At 48.9% G+C, this 12,558-nt stretch overlaps 1 protein-coding gene and 1 long non-coding RNA gene across 8 annotated transcripts in view; one reads left to right on the forward strand and one right to left on the reverse strand.

Moving 5' to 3' along the window:
- The window catches only part of LOC307215200, a 244,378-nt gene extending 242,403 nt beyond the window's left edge, over window positions 1-1,975 (forward strand). Inside the window, exon 2 of the long non-coding RNA XR_013838375.1 lies at window positions 1,530-1,975. This is a non-coding gene — a long non-coding RNA (uncharacterized lncRNA). The remainder of the gene's footprint in view (window positions 1-1,529) is intronic.
- The window catches only part of ARAP1 (ArfGAP with RhoGAP domain, ankyrin repeat and PH domain 1), a 156,846-nt gene that overhangs the window by 113,828 nt on the left and 30,460 nt on the right, over window positions 1-12,558 (reverse strand). For 5 of the 7 annotated variants that reach the window (XR_013838246.1, XM_079973317.1, XM_079973318.1 and 2 more), the window contains exons 2-3: window positions 5,909-6,019; window positions 2,398-3,142 (exon numbers count right to left, since the gene is read on the reverse strand). Coding sequence is in view for 6 of the 7 variants with exons in the window: in XM_079973317.1 (XP_079829443.1) it covers window positions 2,398-3,059 (662 nt within the window). In the remaining variant the exon portion in view is untranslated. The remainder of the gene's footprint in view (window positions 1-2,397; window positions 3,143-5,908; window positions 6,020-12,558) is intronic. The other 2 variants (XM_079973315.1, XM_079973316.1) reach the window with 1 other exon arrangement.

Below are 12,558 nucleotides of genomic sequence, written 5' to 3' on the forward strand. Positions count from 1 at the left end.
AATTTGCCCAATCCTTTATCAAAGCCATCCATGTTGGTGGCATCCCTGCCTCCTGTGGCAGGGAGTTCCACAGCTCATGCACTGTGCAACAAAGTCCTTTCTTTTGTCTATCCTTAAAAGCCCCTTGCACCCTCCCCAATTCCAATAATAATAATAATAAAAAAATTTATTTATACCCCGCCCTCCCCAGCCAGAGCCAGGCTCAGGGCAGCAAACACCAGTAAAATTACAATAAAAACATAATAGGAGGAAAAAAGAAAGAAAGGGGGGGGATTTAAAATACAATTTAAAATGCAGCCTCATTTTAAAAGTAGCCAATAGATCAAGACCATAAGGGGAGGGAAACATAAGGGTCAGACCGAGTCCAAACCAAAGGCCAGGCGGAACAGCTCAGTCTTGCAGGCCCTGCGGAAAGATGTCAAGTCCCGCAGGGCCCTGGTCTCTTGTGACAGAGCGTTCCACCAGATCGGGGCCAGGACTGAAAAGGTCCTGGCCCTAGTTTAGACCAATCTAACCACCTTGTGATTTAGGACTCCTAAAGTGTTGTCATTTGTGGACCTTAAGGTTCTCCGCGGGGCATACCAGGAGAGGCCGCATAGGTCCTAGGCCGCATAGGGCTTTAAAGGTCAAAAACAGCACCTTAAACCTGACCCTGTACTCCACCAGGAGCCAGTGCAGCTGGTAAAGCACTGGGTGAATATGCTCCCATGGCAGGGACCCCGTGAGGAGCCTCGCTGCGGCATTCTGCACCCGCTGGAGTTTCTGGGTCAGCTTCAAGGGCAGCCCTGCATAGAGCGAGTTACAATCATCAAGCCTGGAGGTGACCGTCGCAGGGATCACTGTGGCCAGATCACGGCGAGAAAGTTAACTGGGGCTGGATGGGAGATGTAGTCCAACCATCTGAAGGGCACCAGGTTGCAGAAGCTCGGATCAAATGCTAACCCTTTTAAAAGTCTGCTTGCCTAAACAATGCCATCATAAACAGGCCGCCGGACCCTTTGCTGTTTTTTGTCTCCTGGAAGGCGCCCGCCGCCTTTTCACATGGTTCTTCTCCCCCTCCTTATTAACCGCCACAACAACCCTGCGGGGTAGGCTCAGCTCAGTGATAGAAACTCAGATATATAGGCTAGGCACCAAATAGCCCCTTAAACCAGGGTTACAGTGGCCAAAACAAAATGCCTAGTTGCCATTTGGGGGCCAGGCGGCTCGAAAGTTGTCTTTTTCGATGCGACTTTTTGGTTCCTGAAATCCGTTCTGATTGCGCAGATAAAATAGCTACAGGATGTGGGATTTCTGCGTGAAAACAGGCAACTCCAAGGATTCCCCAGGCAGGCACCTCCCAATGGTGGTGAAATAAAAAAATTAAGGTCATATATATATATATATATATATATATATATATACATATATATGTTAAATGTACCAAGCAAAAACGTACATAAATATATAAACCACATGTCTGAAGCAGCACAGGAAGCAGCCCTGAAACCATTTTGACTCCCAAACTGACCAAATGTTTGCTCTGCAAGGTCAAAGTGGGAAACCTCCCCATTGTCTCTTTCCTCACAAATCCTGTCTTTAGGGCACATTTAAGATATGAATAGGGTGTGACCCTGTGACCTGGCCCAGGAACTAAGTATTTATCATTACAAAAGACTGGCCAGGCTCCCCAGGAAATCCAATCAAGTGACCATTAAACAGGTAACCTGGCAGACAGGAGGTAAACAAAGCACTCAGATTTCTGCTGTAGACTGCCTTTTCTGTGATGTAGGTATGATGTATCTGGGGGAGGGGTCTTGAGCTACACCCCTTCTGCGATGTACGTTTTATGTTTTTGGGGGTGGTCTTGAGCTCCAGGGTGGGCAATTTAAAATGTCTATATAAGGGCGGACACACCTGGGTTCTGGGTTCCTCCTCCTTTCCTGCGTGTGAAGGGGGCACCCTGTTGCAACAGTTCCATAAAGATCAGGCTTACGAGCTGCTTTGCTTCTCAATATTCTCTGATTGGCCTCTGTTATTTTCTCTGACCGATGGAGAACCTGCAAAGGACTCTATAAGGGCTCTTGTGTTCCCCATAAGGGGAAAAGGGCAGATTTTTGTTTATTACAGTGGAGACCTCAGGTGCCATCCTGGCACCCAGGCAACTTCACCTGGTTACAAGTGGCCAATAGCCAGGTTCAAAATGCACCTGGTAAATTTCGAACGCCGGTTCAGCACCCGCCCCAGGGTCACCCAGCGAGCAACAAGGCCGAGAAGGGATTCGAACCCTGGTCTCCCAAGTCACAGACCGACACTCTAACCACTACACCTCAGCGGCTCAGGCCAGTGGGAAAGAAGCGACCGTCCCCTCACTCAGTAACACCCCCTGCCCAACACCTTTGCATCTTTCGGACTCACCTGGCTGCTGCTTTCTGGGGTGGGCCCCTGGGGGGCAGTGTGGGAGGGCGGCTGGGCACCGGAGGGGCCTTTTGGGCAGGGGGCTTGCCCTCCAGATGGTGGCGCTTGGCAGGCAGAGGGGGCAGGGGTGGGTTCCCTGTCTCTTCCGCAGCCGCAGCATCTGGGCTGAGCCTGCCTCTTGCCGGCGACGTAAATTCCAAAAGAGAAGGGCCTGCGGGAACTTCGGACACAGCAGTAGAGGAAAACTTCAGCGGCGGGTGACAGCTCGTCCGGGGAGGGATGGGTGGCGGCGTGGGAGCTGCCTCCAGCTCCCGGCGAGGAGGCGACGCTTCTGTCGGCGAGTCGCTCTCAGCCTCCTGCTCCGTGGAGGAAGCCGCAGCGCCGGCACGGAAGATGTTGCGTTTCATGGGCACCGGCCTCCTGGGGAGCAGTTTGGGGGCATCCATGACGGGCAGCGCCTCCGTGAAGGCCTTCAAGAGCCCAGAGAGGATGCGCCGGCGGTGCCCTGGGAGAAGGATGCCCAGGCGGGTCAGGGCCTCGTCCGACAGGTGCTGGCAGTCCGAGACGCGCCACAGCTCGTTCCGCTCGAAGTTCTCGGCGTACTGCTCCAGATGGAGGGCACGGAGCCAGTCGCCCATGGGGAGCGAGGCCCCGTCCGCCATGGCACCGGAGGGGGCACCAGCCAAAGCCTCACTTCATCCCTCCAGCTCCTCCGTCTTCGCTGGACCCCAAACGGTGGCAACACCTGGGGAAAGAGAGATAAAATCATGGACTTGTAGAATTGAGAGGGACCCTCAACGGTCATCTAGCCCAACCCCCTACAATGCAGCTGTCCCATGCGGGGATCGAACTTGTGACCTTGGCACTGCCAGCACCACGCTCTCGTCAACTGAGCTATCCGCTGTCTTCAAATCCTCTTTTAAAGCCATCCGCCTTTCAACAGCACCTAAAATGCCAATCCTGCTCTGGGTTGCCTGTGAGCAAACCCTCAGTGAGGTGGACTTTTGACTAAATATGCACCAGCTTAACTTGTGAAGACACATGGGGCATTCGTTCAGCAAAGGCTAAAGCTGATGAGAGGCGTGTTTCAGCTTTTAATTCCAAATGCAGATACTATTGCAAGCAAGCAAGCAAAATTTTATTGTTTGCTTGCTTGCTTGCTTGCTTGCTTGCTTGTTTGTTTATACATGCATACACACATACTGAAATAAAAAAAATAAGGTCTTATATAAATAATAAATGTTCATGGATGTCCCAGGCAAACACGTACATAAATGTATGGGCCACATGTCTGAAGCAGCACAGGAAAGCAGCCCTGAAACCATTTTGGCTCCCAAACTGACCAAATGTTTTCTCTGCAAGGTTAAAGGAAAATGGAAAAGCCTCCCCATTGTCTTTTCCTTCACAAATCCTGTCTTAAGGGTATGTCCGTGTATGAATAGGGTGAGCCTGTGACCTGGCTCAGGAACTAAGTATTTGTCATTACAAAAGACTGGCCAGGCTCCCCAGGGTATCCAATCAAGTAAGTATTAACAGGTAACCTGCCAGACAGGAGGTAAACAACGCACTCAGATTTCTGTTGTAGACCACCTTTTCTGTGATGAGGGTATGATGTTTCTGGGGGTGGTCTTGGACTCCAGGGTGGGCAATTTAAAAGGTCTATATAAGGGCGGACACACCTTTGTTCAAGGTCCTCCTCCTTTCCTGCATGTGAGGGGAGCACCCTGTTGCAACAGTTCAATAAAAATCAGGCTTACGAGCTGCTTTGCTTCTCAATATTCTCTGGTTGGCCTCTGTTATTTTCTCCGACCAATGGAGAACCTGCAAAGGACTCTATAAGGGCTCTTGTGTCCCCCATAAGGGAATAAGGGCAGATTTTCGTTCATTACAATACATACATACCCCACCCATCTGGCTGGGTTGGCCCAGCCACTCTGGGCTTTGCCATTTAAGCACCTAGTCTGAAACCGGAACGAAAAAAGGTGAGGAAGGCCCACCTAAATTCTTTCTCTCGCTCTCCTTTTATTTCCGTGTCTTTGGATTTAAGTCCAAATATTGCTGTTCAAGGAAGTGGTTGCTTGAATTGCTTCAGGTGAATTACCGTGAAAACACTGCAAAGAACAATGGAGGACTCAAGCCCCACTCTCCCTTCCCCTACACCTGACATTTACTCAGATCAACAAGCAAAGATATGGCGACTGAGAAAGCCTTCTCCTAGAACAGGCTTCTCCAGGCTCGGCTCCCACTCTGTCCACACCTTATGAACTGGAGGCAATTATCCCAAACAATAGCGAAACGTCAAAGCACCCCCAGGTCTGGCCCATCATAATGAGCATAGTGAGCAGATTAGGAGACTCGAACGCTGATCTCGCCAGAGTGGTGCATGTTCTGGTTATCTCCCGCTTGGACTACTGCAATGCGCTTTACGAAGGGGACCAGGAAACTACAACTAATCCGGAATGCGGCAGCTAGACTGGTGACTGGGAGTGGCCACCAAGACCACATAACACCAGTCTTGAAAGACCTACATTGGCTCCCAGTAAGTTTCCGAGCACAATTCAAAGTGTTGGTGTTGACCTTGAAAGCCCTAAACAGCTTTGGTCCAGTATACCTGAAGGAGCATCTCCACCCCCATCGTTCTGCCCGGACACGGAGGTCCAGCTCCGAGGGCCTTCTGGTGGTTCCCTCCCTGCGAGAAGTGAAGTTACAGGGAACCAGGCAGAGGACCTTCTCGGTGGTGGCACCCGCCCTGTGGAACGCCCTCCCATCAGCTGTCAAAGAGATAAACAACTACCCGACATTTAGAAGACATCTGAAGGCAGCCTTGTTTAGGGAAGCTTTTAATGTGTGACAATTTAATGTACAGTGGATGCTCGGGTTGCGAACGTGATCCGTGAGGGATGCATGTTCACAACCCGCAGCATTCGCAACCCGCAGTGGCGCGTCTGCGCACGTGCGGGTTGCGATTCAGCACTTCTTCGCATGCACAAAGCATGATTGAGCGCTTCTGCGCATGCGCAATCCCTAAAACCCGGAAGTAACCCGTTACGGGACTGTATTATTAATCTTTGTTGGAAGCCGCCCAGAGTGGCTGGGGAAGCCCAGCCAGATGGGCAGGGTATAAATAAATATTATTATTATTATTATTATTATTATTATTATTATTGGAATGGCAAGTCATCTCCTGTTCCATTCCCATGCTGGGCTCTCCAGCCCTTTCCAAGAAGCATGAACAACAACCCTGCATTTTTGCAAGGCCCACACACAGCAAATTTCAGACAACTAGAAATTTCTACTTTCTCAGAGATTTTACTGCCAGGATTCAAGACAGGGATGTGTGAAAAACTTTGAAGCCTGCAAACTTTGAAGTTACAAAGCGAGGATTCCATGACTGGAGAGGCAGTTTACAGCATTGGCAAGGTCTCCGTCCCACCCCTCCGTGGTCCTGATCCACGGACCCAATGAAGAGCTTCCCCGAGTGGTTTGGTGTTTCTGTTTACTGAATGCTCACCTGCAATCTGCGGAATGCCCTGATGGGGAACAATGGGACCTTTGTGTGGTTCAAAATGCTTCGTCACGTTAGCACCAGATACACAAACACCGTGCAGATGATCTGCGGGACCTGCCAATCAGACAGAGCACAGCAAAGTCACCTTCAAGCCGGGCAGATTCGATTTAAATCAAATCACGATTTAAATCACTAGTTAGTAAGACTTGATTTAAAACACTAGTCAGTAAGACTTGATTTAAATCGTTTTTTCACAGAAAGGCTCATTCTTGCTGGTATCAACTTAATATTTACAACCAGATGAAGGTTTCATTTTTGGAATAATAAATTTTCAGAGTACAGTAGTTTTTACAGTTATATATTACTGATTTGGTTATACTATTATAAATACATAGACTGATAATTATGAACTTATTGTGAAGTTTAATAAGTTAACTGTTTATATTTGGACAACTTTTCTGCTGTACTTTATTGGAAGGAGAAAAATAATCATTCCCTTAATAACAACTTAAACAATTTATTTAACTAAAACAATAGCATTATAGCATATGTATCCCTGTTTGTTAACTGATGTGGTTAAACTTTTTTAAAAAAATAAACAAACTTATACTGAGTTTTAGCACACATGACAAATTTAAAACAAATCCTTATGTCCTGAATAGCTTTTGGACTATAGAGGTAAAGGTAAAGGGACCCCTGACCATTAGGTCCAGTCGCAGACAACTCTGGGGTTGCGGCGCTCTTCTCGCTTTACTGGCCGAGGGAGCCGGCGTACAACTTCCGGGTCATGTGGCCAGCAGGACTAAGCTGCTTCTGGCGAACCAGAGCAGCATACGGAAACGGCGTTTACCTTCCCGCCGGAAAGGTATTTACCTATTTATCTACTTGCACTTGGGTGTGCTTTCGAACTGCTAGGTTGGCAGGAGCAGGGACTGAACAACGGGAGCTCACCCCGGCGCGGGGATTCGAACTGCCGCCCCTCTGATCGGCAAGCCCTAGGCTCTGTAAGTTAAATATGTAGAAAACTATCTTTAGAAAGATTTTTTTTCTCCAAAAGCATTTTATTTTAAAAATCCAATTTAGATTAAAAAAATTCAATTTAAATTTTAAAAAATCCAAAAAATATATTGATTTTTTTTAAAAAAATATTGATTTTTATCCACCCTGCCTTCAAGTCTTGCCCGTCAGCAGCTTCTATCTGTGTTGGACTCTTAATCTCAGGGTTGTGGGTTTGAGTCCCACATAGGGTGACAGATTCCTTCCTTGCAGGGGTTGGACTAAAATAGATGACCCTCTTCCAACTCTATGTCTTGATTCTGTGATCATCTCATCCAAACAGATCACACGAGGAAGAAACAGGGCTGTTTTGAATTCAAGGTCACATCCACACCATGTCAGGCTTCTCCACCCTAACCTTTCCTCTGCTTTTTCCAGCCAAAAATTCATGCTTTAAAGTTCCAGCTCTGAGTTCCAGAGCTTTCCCTGCGAAAAGCTGCTCTTTCAAAGTAAATCGGAGCAAAGAGCAATCTCTGGAAGACCTGAACTGACATTTGCTTGGGTTTTGTGTTAAAGAGCTGGGTCTTGCAGGGGAAGCTCCGGGGCAAAAAAAATATATAAAACTGCTTGGACACAGAGTTTTAAAGAATGGATCTGTGCCTGGAAATAACAGGGGAAAGGTAAGTTTGAATGAGCTCCCTATTCAGATTTCTGCACCCCATGACCAGAAAGTGTAACATATGAACAGCAATGGCTGGCAAATAGGATCTTCTATTTCCACACCAGGCCTGGCCACCAGTCGGACTCTCAGATCAACCCGATCCCGTCTACTCTAGACAGTACGAAGAGGAACCGTATGCCGCCCAGCAAATTCTTTACACCGACAGTATTCAAAGTATGCACAAGCGCAAGCATTGGAGTATGCAAGCCTTAGGAGTGACACAGAACCCTTTTTCAGTCTTGGATGTGTATGGTTTTTTAAAAATAAAATCTGCCTTTGAAGCAGGCACAGTGTTAAACTTACAACTGCATTCTTGCCTACAGGTTGGGGGGGGGGGGTTCAGTTTGAAGACAAAAAAAGGAGGAAACGTTTTCAAGGTTTTGCCACTCTTAACCAGGGTGTGCCCTAGGGCAGGGGTGGCTAACCTCTTCTGGATTCCTCGACTTCTCTATCCCTTCGCCATGTGTACTTTTTAATTTCCCCAACATCCTCTTTTAACACAATACACGGGGGGGGGGGGGGACTGGCTTGGCAAACCATCATTTGGCTGGCCAGACCATGATATAAATTAGGGGAGTGGTGAGTGTTGTCCCAGACAGGGAATCTCCACCGGTCATGTCTCCTAATCACCTGGCATCGGTTGCTCCCCCCAACAGGGACCCATGAGCTGAGATTCCTGCACTGCAGGGGGTTGGACAAGATGACCACTGGGGTTCCTCCCAGTTCCCCAATTCTATTGTCGTGCTGAGTGGGCTTCCACGTTCCTATAACCCTTGTGAGCGAAGCCCGCGGGAATCTCGGACTCCCAGCAGGGTCACTCAAGGCGGTAAGGTCAAAGGCAGGGGTAAGCAGCCTAAGGCCCAGGGGCCAGATAAGGTCCAATCGCCTTCTCAATCCGGCCCGGGAATCAGCGTGTTTTTGCATGAGTAGAATGTGTCCTTTTCTTTAGACACAGGCCATAACATACAATTTGAGGATTGGATAAAATTATGGAAAGTAAATTTGAAATTTACAGATTGCATATAATTGAGAGAGAATTATATGAAAATATGCATCCCAGGCTCTGCTCAGCACTCCCTTTAAAGAGCCGTGCGGAGCATGTGTGCGGCGCTTGGGGGCTTCTCCACGAGGAGGGAGAAAGGCAGCCTGTCAGTGGGAGGGTGTTCCACAGGGCAGGTGCCACTACCGAGAAGGCCCTCTGCCTGGTTCCCTGCAACTTGGCTTCACGCAGGGAGGGAACCGCCAGAAGGCTCTCGGCGCTGGACCTGAGTGTCTGGGCAGAACGATGGGGGTGGAGATGCTCCTTCAGGTATACAGGACGGAGGCCGTTTGGGGCTTTAAAGGTCAGCACCAACACTTTGAATTGTGCCCGGAAATGTACTGGGAGCCAGTGTAGGTCTTTCAAGACCAGTGTTATATGGTCTCGTATTTATTATTTGCTGCTAAAACACAACACAATTTCCTTATTCAATATACAGTGGACTCAGGTTGCGAACGTGATCCATGCAGTATGCACGTTCGCAACCCACAGAATCTGCAACCCGCAGCGGCATGTCTGCGCATGGGCGGGTTACGATTCATTGCTTCTGCGCATGTGCTAAGTGTGATTTAGTGGTTCTGCGCATGCGTGACCGCCGAAACCCAGAAGTAACCCGTTCCGGTACTTCCAGGTTTCAGCGGTCCATAACCCGAAAAAACGCAACTGAAGCGTCTGTAACCCGAGGTATGACTATATTACCGTCATTTGCTTGCTTACTTGCGTGAGTGATATTTGCAAAACTGACAAATAATTCTCTAGTGATTGCATTGCACCACGAGGCCTTTTGAAAAGCCCTCTCCAGAGGCGCTGGAGTTGCAAAACAGTTGCCGGATGTGGGGGCGTAAGGAGTTTCCTGCAGCTAAAAAAAGGAACGCTAAAAGAAACGGCTGCCCATCACAGTCACAATTCGGTGACTCACAACTTGCTCCCTCGGCCGTCACCACAGGCACCTGCCTGCCCGTACGCGACGCTGACAGGAGATAGCAGCCAGGATGCAACCCGACGATGTCACAAAGCGCTTTTCAAAGGAGGGAGGCATTGCCCAGCCTCTTCAAAAATGACCTTTGCGACCGAAACCAGCAAACCTCAACTGATGCAGAAAGGGAACTAAGGGCAAAAGTCCGGCCTCTGTGTGCTCCTTCGCCAACCTGTTGCCCCCTCCAGATTATTTTACGCTACAAACTCCTGTGGGTTCCAGCTAGTACACTGTCTAGTGCCGGATCTACATATAAGCTAAACAAGCTATAGCTTAGGGCCCCAATCTCTTGGGCCCCCCCCAAAAAAAAAATTAAAGGGGAAAAAACTGGGTGTACATTTCCAAAATATAAGATGAAAAACAAATAAAATAAAATCTACCTACAGCAACAGTGTTTTGTGTTGTGTAGGCTCCTAGGATGTAAGCAATGAGCCCCACCTGCTAGCCTGCTCCCTAAAATATCCCTGGTTTGCTCCTTTCTATATATAGGGTACCTACATTCTGCATGGACTGATTGCATAGAGACTGGTTTTTAGAGACTAGATTATGAGTGTCTGTTAACTGTGTTTTTAAAGGAGCTTTTGTTATTGCCAAATGCCAATGTGTTTGCATTATTAAGTTTGTTATGAATCAAAAATCATTTTAAGTTAGAGCTTAATAATTATTTCACTATTAATATACTTCTCCTTAATTGTATTTCAGTTCAACAATTATGTTGATAAAATACATATTGTGCTATGTGCTAATGGCTCGAGATACCTATTAGGTCCATAAATTACCATATAGCCTATATTCAACACAAAAAACAGCGACCATTTGTTGTTGACAAAGGACAGCCGGACATATAAAGGGCCCCATTACCTCCAGTAGCTTAGGGCCTCATCAAACCTAAATCCGGCCCTGACACTGTCCAAAACACACTCAGCTGGTTATGTTCCTGCACTGCAAGGGGGCAACTCTAGATGATCTTTGGGGGTCCCTTCCAACTCTACAATTCTAGAATTCTACTGCTTTATAGTATTGGGACTGTGGGTTATTCAACAGAGGCGTCCATTTGGACTGCTCATCGCTTTGCTGAACTGATACACAGTATTTGGGCACCGCGGCACATGGTTAACCTACAGAACTCCCTTCCACAGTGATGGCCGCAATAGATGGCTTTAGAAGAGGATTCAACAAATGCATGCCAGAGAGGGCTCTTGAGGGCTAGTAGACTCGGTGGCCAATGGCCCATCCAGCCTGGCGTCCTGGTCTTCTTATGTGAAACCTGCACGCAGGATCCGAGCCCAAGGGCAATTCTCTGCCCTCCTGTTCAGAAGCATCATTGCCTCTGACCATGGCTAGCGGCCATCAATCGCGCTCTCTTTCTTCCTGGAAGCTGCCATCTGGGTTTCTGCCCATCCCTGTTCCTTGTGGGAGGGAGTTCCACAGTTTAACAACAAGCTACACAAAGAAGGGCTTCCTTTTACCTGTGCTGAATCTCCCAACACCCAGAGCTGGCTGGATCGAGCCAATGGCACCCTCCTCTCACAGGGGATGACCTGATGCCTGCGGGAAACCGGTGAGCAGGATTCGAACACAGGAGCCCTCTCCCTTCCTGCCGTTCCCAGAAAGCAAGGGCTGCAGTTTGACCCAGTCTAGTAAAACTGGAAAAGGGAAGGAGATCACCCTGCCCGGATCACATCGCAAGGCTGACTTTTCTCTCTGGGTTGTTGGTAAACAAGAAATGGGTAAAAATAGCCCAACTCAGCTAATTTAAGCTTCCTGAAAACGTTCACATACCAACGGCTCATCATGCTGCTTTGCGGCTAGAGATTCTTTCCCAACGCTAAATCCAGCAGCCTTCCCAGAGCAGAACACTTCACTTTGAAAAACACACACACACTCCAAACCCCCGTCCTCTCCCAGGAAACGCCTTCTCCCAGAAGTTACTAGCGGAAGCAGAACAGCTGAGTCAACCAAGAGGAACTGCTCCGTCTCCGACTGGGCCCTCGTCCAGTCTCTGCTTGAGCCGCGGTTCCTGCACTGCAGGGGGCTGGACTAGATGGTCCCTGAGGTTCCCTTTCCAGCTCTACATCTCTATGATGCTGCATGGAAAACTCAAACAAGGACACGGCGCTGTTGGAAGCAGAAAATGACCTAGTATCTTTTCAACACTCCTGTAGCTGTTAAACCCTCATTAAAAGGTAAAGGTACCCCTGCCCGTACGGGCCAGTCTTGACAGACTCTGGGGTTGGTGCGCCCATCTCACTCAAGAGGCCGGGGGCCAGCGCTGTCCGGAGACACTTCCGGGTCACGTGGCCAGCGTGACATCGCTGCTCTGGCGAGCCAGAGCCGCACACGGAAACGCCGTTTACCTTCCCGCTGGTAAGCGGTCCCTATTTATCTACTTGCACCTGGAGGTGCTTTCGAACTGCTAGGTTGGCAGGCGCTGGGACCGAGCAACGGGAGCGCACCCCGCCGCAGGGATTCGAACCGCCGACCTTTCGATCGGCAAGCCCTAGGCGCTGAGGCTTTAACCCACAGCGCCACCTGCGTCCCTCAAACCCTCATTAGCCGCAGCTAAATTTAGTTCCAAGGTAAGTTTGCTCTATAAAAAAGGAAAGCTTCATTAAAAAGGTATTAAGCGCAGAGGCTCAAGGGTACATTAAGGTACAGAACCAACTGCAGGTGTTTGGCTCCTGCTCAGCTTGAAGGACAGTAGAAATTTAAAACTACCGTATTTTTCACCCCATAGGACGCACTTTTTCCCCTCCAAAAATGAAGGGGAAATGTGTGTGCGTCCTATGGGGCGAATGCAGGCTTTCGCTGAAGCCTGGAGAGCGAGAGGCGTCGGTGCGCACCGGCCCCTCTCGCTCTCCAGGCTTCAGGAAGCTATCCGCAAGCCTTGCGCGCCCGGCGGGAGGGCTCCCCATGCTTCG

This window comes from Podarcis cretensis (genome assembly GCF_951804945.1).
Source record: "Podarcis cretensis genome assembly, chromosome: 4".
Taxonomy (NCBI): Eukaryota; Metazoa; Chordata; class Lepidosauria; order Squamata; family Lacertidae; genus Podarcis; species Podarcis cretensis.